Source organism: Triticum aestivum, chromosome 6A, assembly GCF_018294505.1.
Source record: "Triticum aestivum cultivar Chinese Spring chromosome 6A, IWGSC CS RefSeq v2.1, whole genome shotgun sequence".
In the NCBI taxonomy this organism is placed as follows: Eukaryota; Viridiplantae; Streptophyta; class Magnoliopsida; order Poales; family Poaceae; genus Triticum; species Triticum aestivum.
This window is the reverse complement of record NC_057809.1, coordinates 524361453-524377771: the sequence shown is the minus strand read 5'-3', so window position 1 is coordinate 524377771 and position 16319 is coordinate 524361453. Positions and strand designations below refer to the sequence as shown.

At 47.1% G+C, this 16319-nt stretch overlaps 2 protein-coding genes across 2 annotated transcripts; both read right to left on the bottom strand.

Annotated features, from left to right (window-relative positions):
• Positions 1-780: 780 nt before the first annotated feature.
• LOC123130902 (probable LRR receptor-like serine/threonine-protein kinase At3g47570) lies at positions 781-3816 on the bottom strand. The gene is made up of 2 exons (XM_044550693.1): positions 1687-3816; positions 781-1582 (listed from the first exon to the last, which is right to left on the bottom strand). Exons 1-2 carry the CDS (start codon positions 3788-3790, stop codon positions 1158-1160), a joined length of 2529 nt encoding a protein of 842 aa, XP_044406628.1. The 5' UTR covers positions 3791-3816; the 3' UTR covers positions 781-1157.
• Positions 3817-3828: 12 nt separating this feature from the next.
• On the bottom strand, positions 3829-6409 carry LOC123130903 (putative receptor-like protein kinase At3g47110). The gene is made up of 2 exons (XM_044550695.1): positions 6079-6409; positions 3829-4327 (listed from the first exon to the last, which is right to left on the bottom strand). Exons 1-2 carry the CDS (start codon positions 6365-6367, stop codon positions 4188-4190), a joined length of 429 nt encoding a protein of 142 aa, XP_044406630.1. The 5' UTR covers positions 6368-6409; the 3' UTR covers positions 3829-4187.
• Between the last annotated feature and the right edge of the window lie 9910 nt (positions 6410-16319).

Sequence of the window (16319 nt, the reverse complement as noted above, 5' to 3'; positions counted from 1 at the left end):
AGTTCATATGTAGTTTATATTTCAAAACATCTTATATTTATGAACAGAGGGAGTAGTTAATAACAAGTCACCACCAATTAATCAACTTTTGAGATTTTATCGACACAAGTAAACATGGCAAACAACTGAATGATCGTCTCAATAGTTCGGACTTCAGGCACACACACATGGGGATCAACTCATATATAATGTTAGGTTATCAGCAACAGCCGGAACATGCAGAAATCTCAAAGCAAAAGAGGGGAGAAACGGTGTGAAGCATAAACATCAACCAGAAAAGACTTCAAAATTTCGAAGGAAGTTCCGAATGGGAAATCAGATGATCTTCTTATGAAGACACTACCACCTTCTGAAGCCGCAAATGGAGCATTTGCATTCCTGTTTACTGAAAGGAAAAAAGTGCCCTCTGAAAGCTTCTTACTGCAGAAATAACATGTGCGGAACATCATAGACAACGCATGGGCTTTTGTTGACGCTCCACATGTGTAACACAAAGGTCTAGGGATCTAAACCAGACGAAAATAAGAACTTCACTACCAGTTTTAGTGCAAATTTAGATTCAAGCCACATAGTAACGACGCCGGCAGCTTAAACTGAAGATGCCCTGTCAGCCACCCATGAATGATGAACTCTCTTGTGGTACAGGAAGTAAATCACAACAGGCAGTGCCAGTAAGCACCTATACGGTTCCTGATTGATGCTAAGAATTTTTACTCATGTGTACCTATGTGCGCAAGTAATCAGTGAATAACTGAATATCCGTGCACTCACTGCCCCGTTCTATAGCAGAGCATAAGCCAACACAACTACGCAAGGCATGTCAACTTTCGAGAATTGATAGCTAAATTATCCAATCAAACTCAAGATGAAAACACACTATTCGTTTAAATCTTGTCATTTTTGTCTAATTCACAAATCATTGCATTATTGGATGAATCTTTACAAGTACACATTACGTAGCATTACTAACATTCCTGAATTATTTCACATTTTTTGAGAATCAGAAAAAAATGAAGAGGAGAGAGAATATTACTTGCACCGGCAACCAGTTGCAGAAAATCCTCTTTCCACAGGTGTATTGCTATTTTCTTAAAATAACTACCATATGAGTGGAAAAGTGAAAATTATGCACTACATAGATGCACTAAAACATTATCTCATGAACGTTGTTGCGCGCTTTGAGTTGCCGCCATGAAAGCAGAGTAATCCTTTTTAATGTTTTTGAGCCTCACGACCACGTCGCTCATGCTTGCCCTCTGACTGGGAGAATCGTCCGAACACTCTAGACCCAGCTGGAATATCGACACAAGAAAGTTTCCATTGCAGGAAATGGAGGATGACGACGATGAAGTATTAATTGTTTGGTGATGGAAGGCAAGGTTCATTTCTTCACCCTGCTGTAGCTTCTCATCCAAAACATCAACGAGCTTTGCTGGAAATGCTTGCGAAACCCACTGCCTAAGGCTAGATTCTCCAACGAACATAGCGTTTGTGGGCCTCTTCCCTGTGAAGACTTCAAGCAACATGATCCCGAAGCTGAACATGTCAGTCTTTCGTGATGCCTTTCCCATGAATGCTAGCTCTGGTCAAGCCAAAAAAAAATCAACATAATTAATTAATCAAACCAATAAATGATGGTTATCTATTCAAATAAATTGCTTCTGTGTGATCATAACAAGTACATACCAGGGGCCATGTACCCAATTGTCCCCGGCATACTTGCTGAAACCATGGAGTTGTCATCACGTAGAAGTAACTTTGCAATGCCAAAGTCGGCAACATGCGCCGTCATGTCGTCATCGAACAACACATTGCTAGGCTTCAGGTCACAGTGCAAGACAACTTGGAAATGATGATGGTGCAGGTACTCCATTGCCTCTGGCACGCCAAGCATAATGTCCAATCTCTGGATGAATCTTAGTGGTTCCCTTATTTCATTGTGCAAGTGTGTCTCCATGATACCATTGGGCATGTACTGAAGGAGCAGTGCCTTGAAATCCAGGCTGGAACACGCATTTAATATTTGTATTAAGTTGCGATGCCGAGCCATGCGCAACACTTGACATTCAGCATCAAAACTCCTCACAGCCTGCTCGACTTGCATATTGAGCACTTTTATTGCAACCACCAAACCATCATCTAGTTGGCCTTTGAAAACTTTGCCAAAACTACCGGTACCAAGTAGGTTGTCCTCATTGAAATTTTCAGTGGCACGAGCAATCTCATGGTAGGATACTAACCTATGGCTGATCAGATCAGTCATGCTAGTAGAAGCCGTACCATAAGATTGTTTCTTATTTTTCTTTCTGACCATTAGGTACATGGTGGTTGCAAATGCACCAACTCCAATGATGACAACCGGGAGTATAAATTTGAGGATGTGTCGACTATAAGTCAAGTGAGACTTGTGCGGACACGGTGACAGTCCTAGATGAGGAGCACCACATAGCCCAACATTCCCCATCAAAGATTGCAAGGTGATGTTTGAGAAAACACCTCCATTTGGTATTTGCCCTTCTAACCTATTGAAGGAGAGGTTCAGAGAAGAAAGGTAGGTGAAGTTAACGAGGTATTCTGGTATTGTACCTGAAAGATTGTTTGACGATAGGTCCAATGTTTCTAAGTTGGTTAAGCGGCCGAAAGAGTTTGGGACTAAACCCTTAAATGAGCTGTGTGAAAGATTTAGGTAGGTTAATAACATGGCAACCTGTCCGAATGAACTTGGAAGGCTACCACCCAAGAGGTTACTAGAAAGATCCATCACGTCCATACTTTGCATATGGCTAAGTTCAGAAGGTAATGTACCGGTTAGGGAATTATGTGACAGATCTAGTTGGATAAGGTTACTGTGATAAAAGAAGCTTGATGGTATTGTCGAAGATAGATGGTTATAAGATAATGAAACGTGCTCTAACATGGTGAGGTTGTCCATGGCATATGGTATGGAGCCAGATAACATATTGTCCGAGAGTTGTAACTCTACAATATTTCTCAGCATACCAATTTGTACAGGGATTTGGCCAACCATTCTATTTCCAGCGAGATCAAGTGCCTGGAGATTCTCCAACTTAGAGATGGATTCTGGTATTTCTTTGGTAAGATGGTTGTTGGAAAAGCTTATCAGACGAAGACCACTAAGATTTGATAGTGTTTCTGGAATCCCACCAACCAAATGGTTATTCTTTGCTTCAACTACTACCAGGTTAGTCGAGAGGTTACCGAAATAGCTGGGGATACTCCCAGAGAAAGGATTATTTGATATGGCAAGGGTTTGAAGTTGCCGACAATCGCAAAGGCTGGCCAAGAAACCAAGATCCCCTTGGAGATGATTCTCTCGAATATCAAGATACACTAGAGGCCTGTTATTTCCAGGTGTTGACGGTACTGGTCCAGTCAGCCGATTCCATCCCAAACTTAAGACAGACATTTTTGAATAATTTCCTAGAAATTCTGGTAAGAGACCTGTTAGTTGATTGTCCGAAAGGTGCAACCAAGTCAGTTGTCTCAGTTCTCCCAATTCCACAGGAATATCTCCGCTTATGTTGGAGTACGAGATGTCAAGGAAGTTGAGCATGGTGAGATTTCCAAGCACAGGCGGGATCGGGCCAACTAGGGCATTGTCACCCATAGAAATCAGCGTAAGTTGTGGTAGCTTAGCCAGCCATACGGGCACCACATCCACAAATAGATTTGCAGCAACGGAAAGTAGCTGAAGATGCTGGGACGATGCAAGGCCCAATGGAATTTGACCCTCGAATTTGTTCTGATAGAGATCAAATTGTTGCAACATGGGGAGGCTAAAGCTTCTATTTTCTGGTATATTTTTCCAACCGGACTCACAACCCCTTTCCATTAATTTTGCAATCAACGGAAATACATCAGTCTTTATCCAAGTTCATCGCCGAACTCAAAACAGATATAAACCTACTTTTGTGTGAAATGAGACTGAAAAGGGGGGAGCGAGTTGGCGCATCACCAGGAAACCCACCGCGTGATGATCCTGGAACGGACCACCAGCCATGGGACGAAAACCTGATGACACTTACCAGCCATCTGCTCAGAAATACAAAGTACCAAAACAACCATCAGACTCCGATGACTAGGCGAAACAGTCGCAATACAGATCACCAGCGGGCATCAGACCCCAGTGGGAAGCGAGAGTAGAAGCCGCCAGACGCTGATCGCATCTAGCCAATCTGCAAACCATCTCTGTCTCTCAAGAGCAGCCTGTCTCGAGGGAAGGATCTGTCCGTCAGCGCCGCAGCAGCATGTGCCAATCTCTTCACACCTGCCTGGAGCTTCACCCTGTCCTCTTCCTTCAGCAAACCTGCCCAATACATCATAAAAGAGCATGCCGTGAAAACAGCCTCCAGAGGGGATCGAACGACATGCTTATCAAACGTAACTTTATTATGGAGAATCCAAATCCCCCAACATATCGCAGCAATAATCATCATATATAAATGCTTCCCACCCGGAAAGAATTTATAAAGCCAGGCAAAGCTTTGCCAAAGGGATCGAGGGCAGCAAGATGCTCCTGCTGTCATACCCAGCGTCCCCCAAACTGCGCGAGCGAGCGAGCACGAGAAAAACAAATGGTTTGCCGTTTCAACATTAGTACAGAAGGAGCAACTGGGATTTCCAGGCCATTTTCTGGCACGCATGTTATCACGAGTAAGGATGGCATTTTGAAATAGTTGCCAAAGGAAAATCTTGACCTTCAGCGGGATAGGTGCTTTCCACACCATTTTATAATTAGGACCTGACAGGTTTCTCTCCAGCCACCCGTACAAGGATTTAGTGGTGAATTTTCCTTTGCCACCAAGGGACCAAGAAATCTTATCTGGGGATTCATTCAATGTCAGCTTTTTAGCTTCCCCGATCATCCAAGCCCATTGATCACCCAGCGCCCCTACTAATCTGCGTCTGAAGCCAATTTCATAGTTATTCGCAGCCCAGGATGCAACAGTGCAATCCTGATCTTGACAGATGCTGAACAAGTCAGGGAAATGATCTTTCAACACAATGTTATCGATCCACGGGTCATACCAGACCCTAGTAAGGTTCCCACTCTCAATGTTAACTTTTCTACCAGCCATATATGAATCTTTGACTTTCATAATGGCTTTCCAGTAGGGGGAGTCCGAGAAGCGACTCCGGATGTTAGCTACTGTTTTGTTCTTGAAGTATCTAGCTCGCACAATGCGTTTCCATAAACCATCACTCGTTTCCAGTTTCCACCACCACTTAACGAGCAGGGCAATATTTTGCTTATGCAGATCTTTAATACCTAAGCCCCCAATCTTCTTAGATCTGCAAACTCTTGTCCATTTAACCATATGATAACCATGTTTCTTATTCTTTCTCCTCCAAAAGAACCGCCTGCGATGTTTATCCATCTTCTCAATAAAAGTTTTATTAAAAAGAAACATCGACATGAGAAAAGATGGGATCCCATCCAAACTGGACCCCAGTAAGGTCAGTCTGCCCCCAGATGATGCCGCGTAAGCAACCCAGGCATCGAGCTTTTTGATCATTTTACCATCAAGGAAGTCCAGTTTGTTGTATACCAGATGATCATTTCTGGTATATGACCTGTTAGATTGTTGTTCCCCAGACGTATGTCAACAATCCTCGACATGTTGAAGATGGTAGGAGGTACTGGACCAGTGAGCTGGTTCCACTTCAAGTAAAGAAACTTGAGCATGAGCAAGGAGCCAATACCAGATGGTATTGGGCCAGACAGACTGTTCATCATAATTATGTAGCTCAGTGAAGGTGTGTTGTCAAATGAAAAATTCGGCATGAGGCCCGTAATGGAATTTGTTACGAGAGAGAAGTACCTAAGGCTACGCATGTTTCGCACCTCACCGGGGATCTGCCCCGAGAGCTGGTTGAAATTTAGGACAAGAAATTGGAGCTTCGTGAGGTTTCCTACACTAGACGGGATTGTATCCGACAGGCTATTGTAGCCAAGATCAAGATACCTAAGACGAGCTAATCTTCCAAGCTCAGCTGGGATAGAACCAGTGAGGTTTGTGTTGGTTAGGTTGATGGTGTGGAGGAAAGAGAGGTTACCGAGGTGAGGGCTGAGCTCTCCATGAAGCGGAATGTCCGGCAGCTCCAAAGCAGTGACACGCTGGTGGTGACGGCGGCTGCACGACACACCGGTCCAGCTGCAGAAGGACGCATAAGTTGTCCAGTTATTGGCAATGGTAGCCGAAGGGTCGGAGAGCTGGGATTTGAAAGCCAGCAGCGGCGCAAGGTCGGTGCTGTTGCTCGGAGCAGGAGATGAAGCAGCCATGAGTAGCAAGCTGGTGGCCATCAGCATGGCCGGAATGTATGAAAGGCGCATCTCGTCGCGCATCTGCGTAAGTTTTTTTGGTTTGGGACGAGTAGGCAATGTTAATCTTCAGTCACGTATATAAAGATACTCACCAAAGATAGACTCGAGAGTGTTTGGCCTGGATTCCAGAACTTGGCATTGTCATGCTTTGTCTGAAGTGAGTTGCCCCCGGTGACCCGTTTAACCTGTACTACAACACTTCATTCCATTCTACTCCCTCCGTTCCTAAATGCAAGTCTTTTTAGAGATTCCAATATGGACTACTCCTACATATACGAAGCAAAAAGACTTCTATTTAGGAACGAAGGAAGTATTAGCTAGACCAATCGGCGCGTGAGCTAAAGTTCTACGTATCATATTTTCATCATCTGAGCGTTTTACTTGCAGGCTTACGGTTGCTCGCTGTAGTAGCCTCTTATGCGGCCTGGGATTTTATCATTAGACGGAAGACCTTGACTAGCCTGGTGAGCTTGCGGCCACAAGCATGGAGCAGTCGGCAGTCCATCATAGCCTCTTATGTTACCCTTCATCCACGGGCAAAGAATTTTCTGCGGCGATAATGACCCAAAAGCAGCAGGGGAGTAGTGCTCTTTTAAAATAAAAAAGGAGTGCCAAATAAAATTAAAAAACAGAAAATAAAATAGAGAATCAATACAGCAAAAAGGAGAAAAGAAAGTTGCTCTGTACGTAACTTGCTTTCTAGCCAACTTGATAGAGGTTCAGGTAGACGCCTTTGCTTCGAGGATCACCATGCCAACGTCTGCCTCGAGCAAGGGCTCTTCCATTCTCAAAAACATGGACAAAAATTTACAGCGTCCTGGGCAAGGAGGGGGCGATTTGCAGTCATCGCAATGATGCCGTAGTCTGATTTTGCAGTTTGTTTACGAAACCGTGTTCAATGGGGTTGATAGGAAGTGTTAAACATTGTGTAACGTGTGCGTGTTGTGTTGGTTGTTGTAATATGGTTGGGTTTAGAGATATGATCTCATAGTTTGTTAGATTACTTGGAGATCAATCCTAGCCTAACCAACCTTGTAATCTTGTGGCCTAGAGCCCCTATATTAACACGCACGCGTCCCTGCAGAGTTGCATACGCTTAAGACTAGTTTTCCACATGGTATACAGAGCTTGACTCTTCCATCGCATCTAGATGTCTTCATCGTCCTCCTCCGCAATGGCCACGCCCTCCCTCGCTTCCCTAGGCCATACGATCACGGAGAAGCTGAATCGTGAGAATTTCCTCATCTGGCGCGCGCAGGTTCTGCCGCATGTGCGCGCGGCAGGCATGATGGGATTCCTCGATGGTTCCCAGAAGGAACCCGCCGCTGAGATCCGCACGGAGAGGGACAACGCCGGCAAGAAGGAGATCACCGTTGCCGTCAATCCAGAGCACGCCATCTGGGTGACCCAGGACCAGCAGGTGCTCTCGTTTTTGATTGCCTCTCTCTCTCGCGAAGTGCTCCTGCAGGTCAGTAACTGCACGACGGCCGCCGCTACCTGGAGCGCTCTCCTTCAGAGCTTCTCCTCGCAATCTCGCGCCCGCATCATCCAGCTCCGTGATCAGATCGGCCACACCAAGAAGGGCGATATGTCGGCGGCCGCCTACTTCACCAAGATGAAGGGGCTCGCCGACGAACTTGCAGCTGCCGGAAGGCCCCTGGATGAAGATGATGTTGTCTCTCACATCATCCAGGGGCTCATGCACGAGCCGGAGTACAGCGGGTTCGTGTCCGCCGTCTCCACGCGCACCATCACCGACCAGCCAATCGGCCTCGACGAGTTGTTCTCGCTGCTGCTTGCTGCTGAGTCACGCATCGCCGCACAGACCTCCGCCTACTCCGCCAACCTTGCTGCAAAAGGCGGAGGTCGCGGCAACTTCAACCAGGGTGGCTCTCGTGGCGGCGGCAACAGCGGCTCCCGTGGTGGCTACAACTACAACAACACGGGCTACAACAACAACAACTACTCTGGTGGTGGCGGCTTTGGTGGCGCGCCTCGCCAGGGTGGTGACCGCGGTGACCGCGGTGATCGCGAGAAGTGCCAGATCTGCAAGAACGAGGGGCATGGTGCATGGCGCTGCAAGAAACGCTACGACCGCAACTTCAACAACAACGTTCGTAACCCTGCTGGTGGTGGAGGCGGTGGTGGCGGCGGTGGAAACCGATCTGCCAACGCTGTCCACTCCTATGGAGTCGATACCAACTGGTATCTTGACTCTGGCGCAACCAACCACGTGACCGGCGAACTAGAGAAGCTCGCTGTGCATGATCGCTACACCGGCTCGGAGCAAATCCACACCGCAAGTGGTCAAGGTATGGACATTGCACATGTCGGTCATTCAGTTCTATCTACTCCTCATGGCTCTTTGCATCTAAAGAACATACTTCATTCTCCACAAGCCGATAAAAGCTTACTTTCTACCTATCAACTCATCAAAGATAATCATGCTTTCCTTGAGGTTTACCCTGAAACTTTTTTTGTTAAGGATCGGGCCACTCGGAGGACCATTCTTCAAAACGAGAGTAGGGGTGGCTTGTTTCCTATCTCTGGCCGGCAAGGTGCTCCTCTTCAACAAGTTCTTAGCGCCACAAAACCATCTACCTCACGGTGGCACAAGCGCCTAGGACATCCTGCACTACCGGTGGTTCAGAAAATTCTTCGAGATTTTAGTCTTCCAGTGTCAAATAAACAAGATCATATGCTAGTTTGTGATGCTTGCCAGATGGCCAAGAGTCATCAACTTCCCTATCCTAAGTCTTTTAGTGAGTCAAAGGCTCCTTTAGAGCTTATTTTTTCGGATGTGTGGGGTCCTGGACCCGTTTCTGTAGGCAGACAAAAATATTATGTGAGCTTTATCGATGATTTTAGCAAGTTTAGTTGGATTTATTTGCTCAAAAATAAGTCTGATGTGTTTGAGAAATTTCATCTCTTTCAGCAACATGTTGAACGCCTCTTTGATCACAAAATTCTTGCTATGCAAACGGATTGGGGGGGTGAGTACCAAAAACTCAATTCCTTTTTTGAGCGCATTGGCATCACCCATTATGTCTCGTGTCCCCATGCTCACCAGCAAAATGGATCCGCAGAACGGAAGCACCGTCACATTGTGGAAGTTGGTCTATCACTTCTTGCTCATGCCTTTATGCCCTTAAAATTTTGGGATGAGGCGTTTCTTACCGCAGTATATCTTATCAACCGTGTGCCTAGCAGGGTCATCAAAAACCAAACACCCCTTGAACGTCTCTTTGGCAAGAAACCCGACTATACCTTTCTCCGCATTTTTGGGTGTGCTGTTTGGCCTAATTTACGTCCTTATAATAAGCACAAGCTTGAATTTAGGTCCAAACAGTGTGTTTTCTTAGGGTATAGTAGCCTCCACAAAGGATACAAGTGTCTCGATGTAGCCTCCGGTCGCGTCTATATCTCTCGGGACGTCGTCTTTGATGAACATATTTTTCCTTTCGCCAAACTTCATCCTAATGCCGGTGCACAACTTCGCAAAGAGCTAACTCTTTTACCTGTTCATCTTCTGCCATCATCCCGTTTTGATCAAGGGGGAGTAGTAGATACTGCTGAACGCATGTCCATGTCTAATAACACCTTTGATCAAAACAGCCCTGATGCAAGTATGCAGGAAAACGGCGAAGATTTTGGCGAAAACGCCCATGATTTTATGCATGCAGAAACGACAGAAGGATCCGCAGATAATCCAGATGCAAATCTCTCGGGATCCGCGGCACCAGGCGCGTCAGCTGCCGCAGGAGGATCCGCCACGGGATCTGCGCCGCCCTCTGATTTGGCAGTGGCCCAAGCGGGGTCACACAGCGGGCCCGCCGCCCGTCGCATCGCTCGACAGCCACCCTTGGCGGAGCCTGGTGGCCCACTCCCACGTGCGGGCGGGCGGCCCTCGCGTGTGGACGAGCGTGGTCCACGTCACGCGGGCGGGAGCGCCCCCGACACAACGCCGCGCGACGACTCTGGCACGCCAAGTGGCAGTTCCGGAGAGGCGGATCCATCTGCGCCTGCGGACAGGCCTATCCCCGAGGCTGATCCGCTACAGGAGCCGCTACATGAGTTCTCTTTGGGATCTTCTGCGGGATCTTCTGCGGCTGATTCCGGCGAAGTTGTGTCATCTTCTTCAAATCGCCTTCTACAGCAGCTTCAACGACCAGCTCCGCCACCTCCTGTCCGCTCCAACACCAGGTCACAGAGTGGTATTGTTAAACCTAAAATATATAAAGATGGCTGTGTACGATGGGGCTCGTTTTGTGCAACAGGTGAACCACAAAATTTTGGAGAAGCACTAGGTGAACCTCGTTGGAGGGAAGCAATGGATGAGGAGTATGCTGCTTTAATGAAGAATAAAACTTGGCGTTTGGTTCCACCAGTCAGAGGGAGGAACATAATTGACTGCAAATGGGTCTATAAGGTAAAAAGAAAGTCTGATGGCTCCATTGACAGGTACAAGGCACGTCTGGTTGCTAAGGGTTTCAAACAGAGGTATGGAATTGACTATGAGGACACGTTTAGTCTAGTTGTAAAAGCTGCCACTATTAGATTAATCCTCTCAGTTGCAGTGTCTAGAGATTGGTGCATAAGACAACTAGATGTAAAGAATGCGTTCTTGCATGGCGTTCTGGAAGAGGAAGTGTTCATGAGGCAACCTCCTGGGTATGAAAATCCAAAAACAGCACATCATGTTTGCAAACTTGATAAGGCACTGTATGGACTAAAACAAGCACCTAGAGCTTGGTACTCTCGGCTCTCCGCTAAGTTACAATCACTTGGATTTACTCCCTCAAAGGGAGATACCTCGCTGTTCTTCTATCATAGATATGGAATAACCATTTTTATGCTTATTTATGTGGATGATATAGTTGTTACTAGTTCATCATCTAAGGCAGTGGAAGCCCTTCTTATGGACTTGAGCAAAGAGTTTGCACTAAAGGACCTCGGCAGTCTTCATTTCTTCCTCGGCATTGAGGTAAAAAATGTAAAAAGTGGAATTGTGTTGTCACAAGGAAAATATGTGCAAGAAATACTTCAGAGAATGGGCATGAAAGGATGTAAGCCCTCATCTACACCTTTGTCTGTTTCTGAAAAAATGTCTCTGTATGATGGAGAGACTCTTGGAGCAGAAGACTCCACCAGGTACAGAAGTATTGTAGGAGCTCTGCAGTACTTGACATTGACTAGGCCAGATATTTCATATTCAGTAAACAAAGTATGTCAGTTCTTACATGCTCCTACTAGTGCACATTGGACTGCAGTAAAGAGGATACTTAGGCATCTTCAAGGGACACAGAGCCATGGACTGAAGATTGGAAAGTCGGATTCAATGCTTGTGAGTGCTTTCTCAGATGCAGACTGGGCAGGCTGTCCTGATGATAGAAGATCAACAGGAGGATTTGCTGTGTTTCTTGGCTGTAATTTGGTTTCTTGGAGTGCTCGCAAACAGCCAACAGTATCTAGGTCAAGTACAGAAGCTGAGTATAAAGCACTAGCTAATGCCACTGTTGAGGTTATTTGGGTTCAGAATATGTTAACAGAGTTGGGTATTTCTCACCCAAAGGCAGCGTCACTTTGGTGTGACAATCTTGGTGCAACGTATTTGTCTGCAAATCCTATCTTCCATGCCAGGACGAAGCATATTGAGATTGACTACCACTTTGTTCGAGAGCGAGTGGCTGATAAGTTGTTAAATATCAGATTTATACCTACTGGTGATCAGGTGGCGGATGGGTTTACTAAACCTCTCACCTTGCGACAATTGGAAGCTTTTAGGCACAATCTCAACTTAGAAAGTTGTGATTGAGGGGGAGTGTTAAACATTGTGTAACGTGTGCGTGTTGTGTTGGTTGTTGTAATATGGTTGGGTTTAGAGATATGATCTCATAGTTTGTTAGATTACTTGGAGATCAATCCTAGCCTAACCAACCTTGTAATCTTGTGGCCTAGAGCCCCTATATTAACACGCACGCGTCCCTGCAGAGTTGCATACGCTTAAGCCTAGTTTTCCACAGGAAGCACAAGGGATGCCCGGCGTGTTTGCAAGGAGGGAGGCGACACATGATAAAGGTTCCATAACAAACACGCCGACCATATAAAGCATCTTCTTGCGGTGGCGGCAGTCTAGTGAAGTGTTACGATCTGGGCGTGGAGTGGTCAATATGCAGATTAACTCAGTGTGGGTGAGCAGTAAGGCAGATCGTTCTTTCCACCTTCAGGTGCTACTTGATCAACAGGTCTAGGCTGACTGGAAGGGTAGAGTACATAGTAGATCCAAGATTGCTTGCTGGTTTATGAAGCAACACCGAAATATATAGCAGAAATAAAAGCACACAGCGTTTGGCATCCTGATACTAGTCTTTTACTAGACTAGGAACAAACATAGGGGCATTACATAATACGGTCCATTCTGAATGAAGCATAGCACAGACAGTTCAACACTTCCACGTGTACTCGTGCTCTAGTTGAAGTCTTCATGTTCTTTGTCAAGAACAGACATAGTCTTGCCTACAAATTAAACAGTGACATTGCATATGTAGAACAGCAAATGATTCCCCCAGAAAACGCTTTGGTTCGCGCAAATGTATAGCCAGCCACAAACTCACCAATGGAAAGGGTCGTCGACGGTAAGATCAGATGCTTTCTGGATGCTCCAGTCATTCTGAAATTTAGGGCCTAGCACCATCATCTTACAATCACAGCTCCATGGTACACCCGAGAGAGCCACCAGTTTGCTTGTCATCTTATCCGCCTTGGCCACCGAAGTAAGACTCTCTCTGTTCAGCAGAACATACAAAGCTTGGAGCTCTTGCGCGCTCGTGGAGATGAACTTAAGGAATTCAAGTTCAACTTTGTTCCCTCTGTATTCATGGATAACCATCTTCTTGACGTGGGACTTGATGCATTCAATAGTAGAGAGCTCGTGCCAGAACTTGGCATGGTTCCTTCCAGTGGGTTCAGTTAAAGACTGGAACATCATATCAGTAAATGGTTAATTAGAGATGGATAATGCAAGAAGCAACAATTTCCATTGCTTGGTATGAGTGCCAGATAACCACTTCAGTGGGTTGAGTTGACTGGAATATCATACTATCAGTAAATGGTTAATTAGAGATGGATAATGCAAGAAGCAATAATTTCATTGCTAATAAATAGTGGTATCTGGTATGAGTGCCAATTAACCACTTCCAGTGGGTTCAGTTAAAGACTGGAACATCATATCAGGAAATGGTTAATTAGAGATGGATAATGCAAGAAGCAATAATTTCCAGTGCTAATAAATAGTGGTATGAGTGCCAAATAACTACTTCCAGTGGGTTCAGTCAAAGACTGGAATGTCATATCAGTAAATGGTTCGTTAGTGATGGATAATGCAAGAAGCAATAATTTCCATTGCTAATAAATAGTGGTATGAGTGCCAAATAACCACTTCCAGTGGGTTCAGTTATAAAGAATGGAACATCATATCAGTAAATGGTTAATTAGAGATAGATAATGCAAGAAGCAATAATTTCCATTGCTAATAAATAGTAGTATGAGTGCCAATGCATGAAAGACTTTAGGTGCTAAACCGACTGAATAATTGCATGGGATGCTAGGATCTCACCTCGATGTGCAGCGTCTCAATGTTGGGAAAGCATCTGAGGTAGGCCACCAGCATCTTGACATGCTCTATGACACCAAAATTAACTTTAAATGCCAATATCTTGATGCTTGGAAGCACTGTGCTTGGGCTCCGCTTTGTGCCAGGCTGCAATGGTGGAACAATGCACCAAAAGCAGATATATATGTCATGCATCTCTATTCTCTATACACATTATTAGCAATCCATGGAATCTTGGGAAGTTTATACCTCAATGACATTGTCGCCGATCTGCAGCCGGTGAAATCCTGGCTCCAAGAAGCCGAGCACCTGCAGGTTGGGCGCATGAGCAATCTTGATCATCATAGTACTCTCAGCATGTCCTCCACGGGGCGCTTCCAGCAAGAAGAGCCGCTCCAGGAGCGGGGCATCCACCACGGCAACCTCGTCTGCCATGAAGATCCAGAGGAGCACGCACCGGAGGCTTCTGCTCCGTAGATGGATGAAATCGGGTGTATAGCTGAGCACGAACGCGAGCTTCTCCAGAACCGGGCTGCAAGCGAGCATGTAGTCGAGGTCCTCGTCGCTGATGCTGGTCGTGAACATGCTGAGTTCCTGGAGGCGGGGCAGGACGTCGGCTCGGCGGGAGAGACCAGCGGTGTCCGGGAACGTGAAGAAACCCAGGAAGAGGCGCTGGAGTGAGGCGCAGCGGAGGATGTCTGCGGGGAGGCGCACGGCGTCGGGGGGAACCTGGCGAGGTTGGCGTCGTTGACGAGGACGAGGTGCTGGATGCCATTGGCAGCGAAGAGGCGCGGCCACTCTGCGATCTCGCGCTCGTGGGACGCGAACCGGCAGCGGGTGATGTGGATGGCGCGGAAGGGGCCCGGGTGGTCGGCAAGGGCGCGGGCGACGACGGATCGGGGCAGGTCGGCGTCGTTGAGGGAGAGCGGGGTGGAGCGCCAGAGGTGGCGCCAGCGGGAGGCGAGGGAGGCGGTGCGGGCTGCGTCCTTGACGGGGAGGCGTGAGACGATGCTGCGGAGGAGGTCGTCGGGGAGGGCGCTGATGCGGTCCTCGCCGTCGTAGTCGACGGCGGGGGAGAGGGAGGCGGCACTTGCCACGGTATTTACACCGCCGGGGCGCCAGCCCATGACGTTCTCGACGATGGCGGCCATGGCCGGAATGGAGTGGGGTTGAGACGCGGCGACGCGCGGACTGAAGGGGAGAAGCTAATAAATGGAGTGGAGTGGAGGCGCGGCGGCGACTGGAGTGGAAGTTTGTTTTAGGGGAAAAAGCCAATTTATTCATCAAATTCCACAGAGTGTGGGATACAAGTCGGAGCCTGGGGTTGGCCTAACCAGATGTGGCGCCCCGGCCCTAGTGAGAGTGAATATTTGGCAAGTTTATGTGCATCTCTATTAGCCGCACGACCTTCGAACACAAAATTATAGGAAAAAGAAGAAGCTCTACTTTTAATCTCTTGAACAATTGCAGCGTTCCTGCCCTTGTGTGCTTTTGAAATATCATTGACTACTTGCTTAGCATCGGAAGCGATGATCAGATTGTTAAGGTTGAGATCTTCCGCCAGCGCAAGTGCTTCTCGACATGCAATTGTCTCCAGAATAGCCGGGTCGTCCACTCCCGCAATGACCAATGCCGAACTCTCCATGTAGTTGCCTTGATGATCTCTGCAAACCGCAGCTGCTGAACCACCCCTCCCAGTTCTGACGCCGGCATCGACATGGATTTTAAACCAGCCCACCGGTGGTGCTCGTGGCCTAGTCTGGCCAAGAAGGCCGCCTCGCACTGCTTTTACCGTCTTATTCTCAAGCACCTCCAACTCCGTTATGAATCTTTTTACAAATTCTGTAGTGGCATGTGGAGTTTGAAATATACCTTCATGGATTGCCCGCCGCCGTGCTGTCCATATAGCCCACATCGTGACTGCTAGCAATACAAATTGCTCGTGTGACAGGGAATCCATCAGCGTGAACAGCCACAGCTTGGCTTTTGGTTCGGTAGTGGCGACCAGCATTTGGGCTAGGTCATCATCAACTAGCGCCCACACACACCGCGACGATGTGCAGTTTAGCAAGGAGTGACGCCATGAATCTAGCGAGCCACACATCCCGCATGCAGAGCTGTCTGTCATGTGTCTATGGGCCTGAACATCTTCCGTCGGGAGGGACTGGCGTGATAATCGCCACAAGAACATCTTAACTTTCCCTGGGACCTTGGTGTTCCATAATGTTTTCCACGATCCTTCTTCAACTGATGTCGTTGAAGAGCCTGCTGTACCTTCGACCCATGCCTCCCGACGCCGTCTCGTTTCCACTAGCATGCGATATGCTGACTTGACCGAGAAAACACCCTTCCTTTCATAGT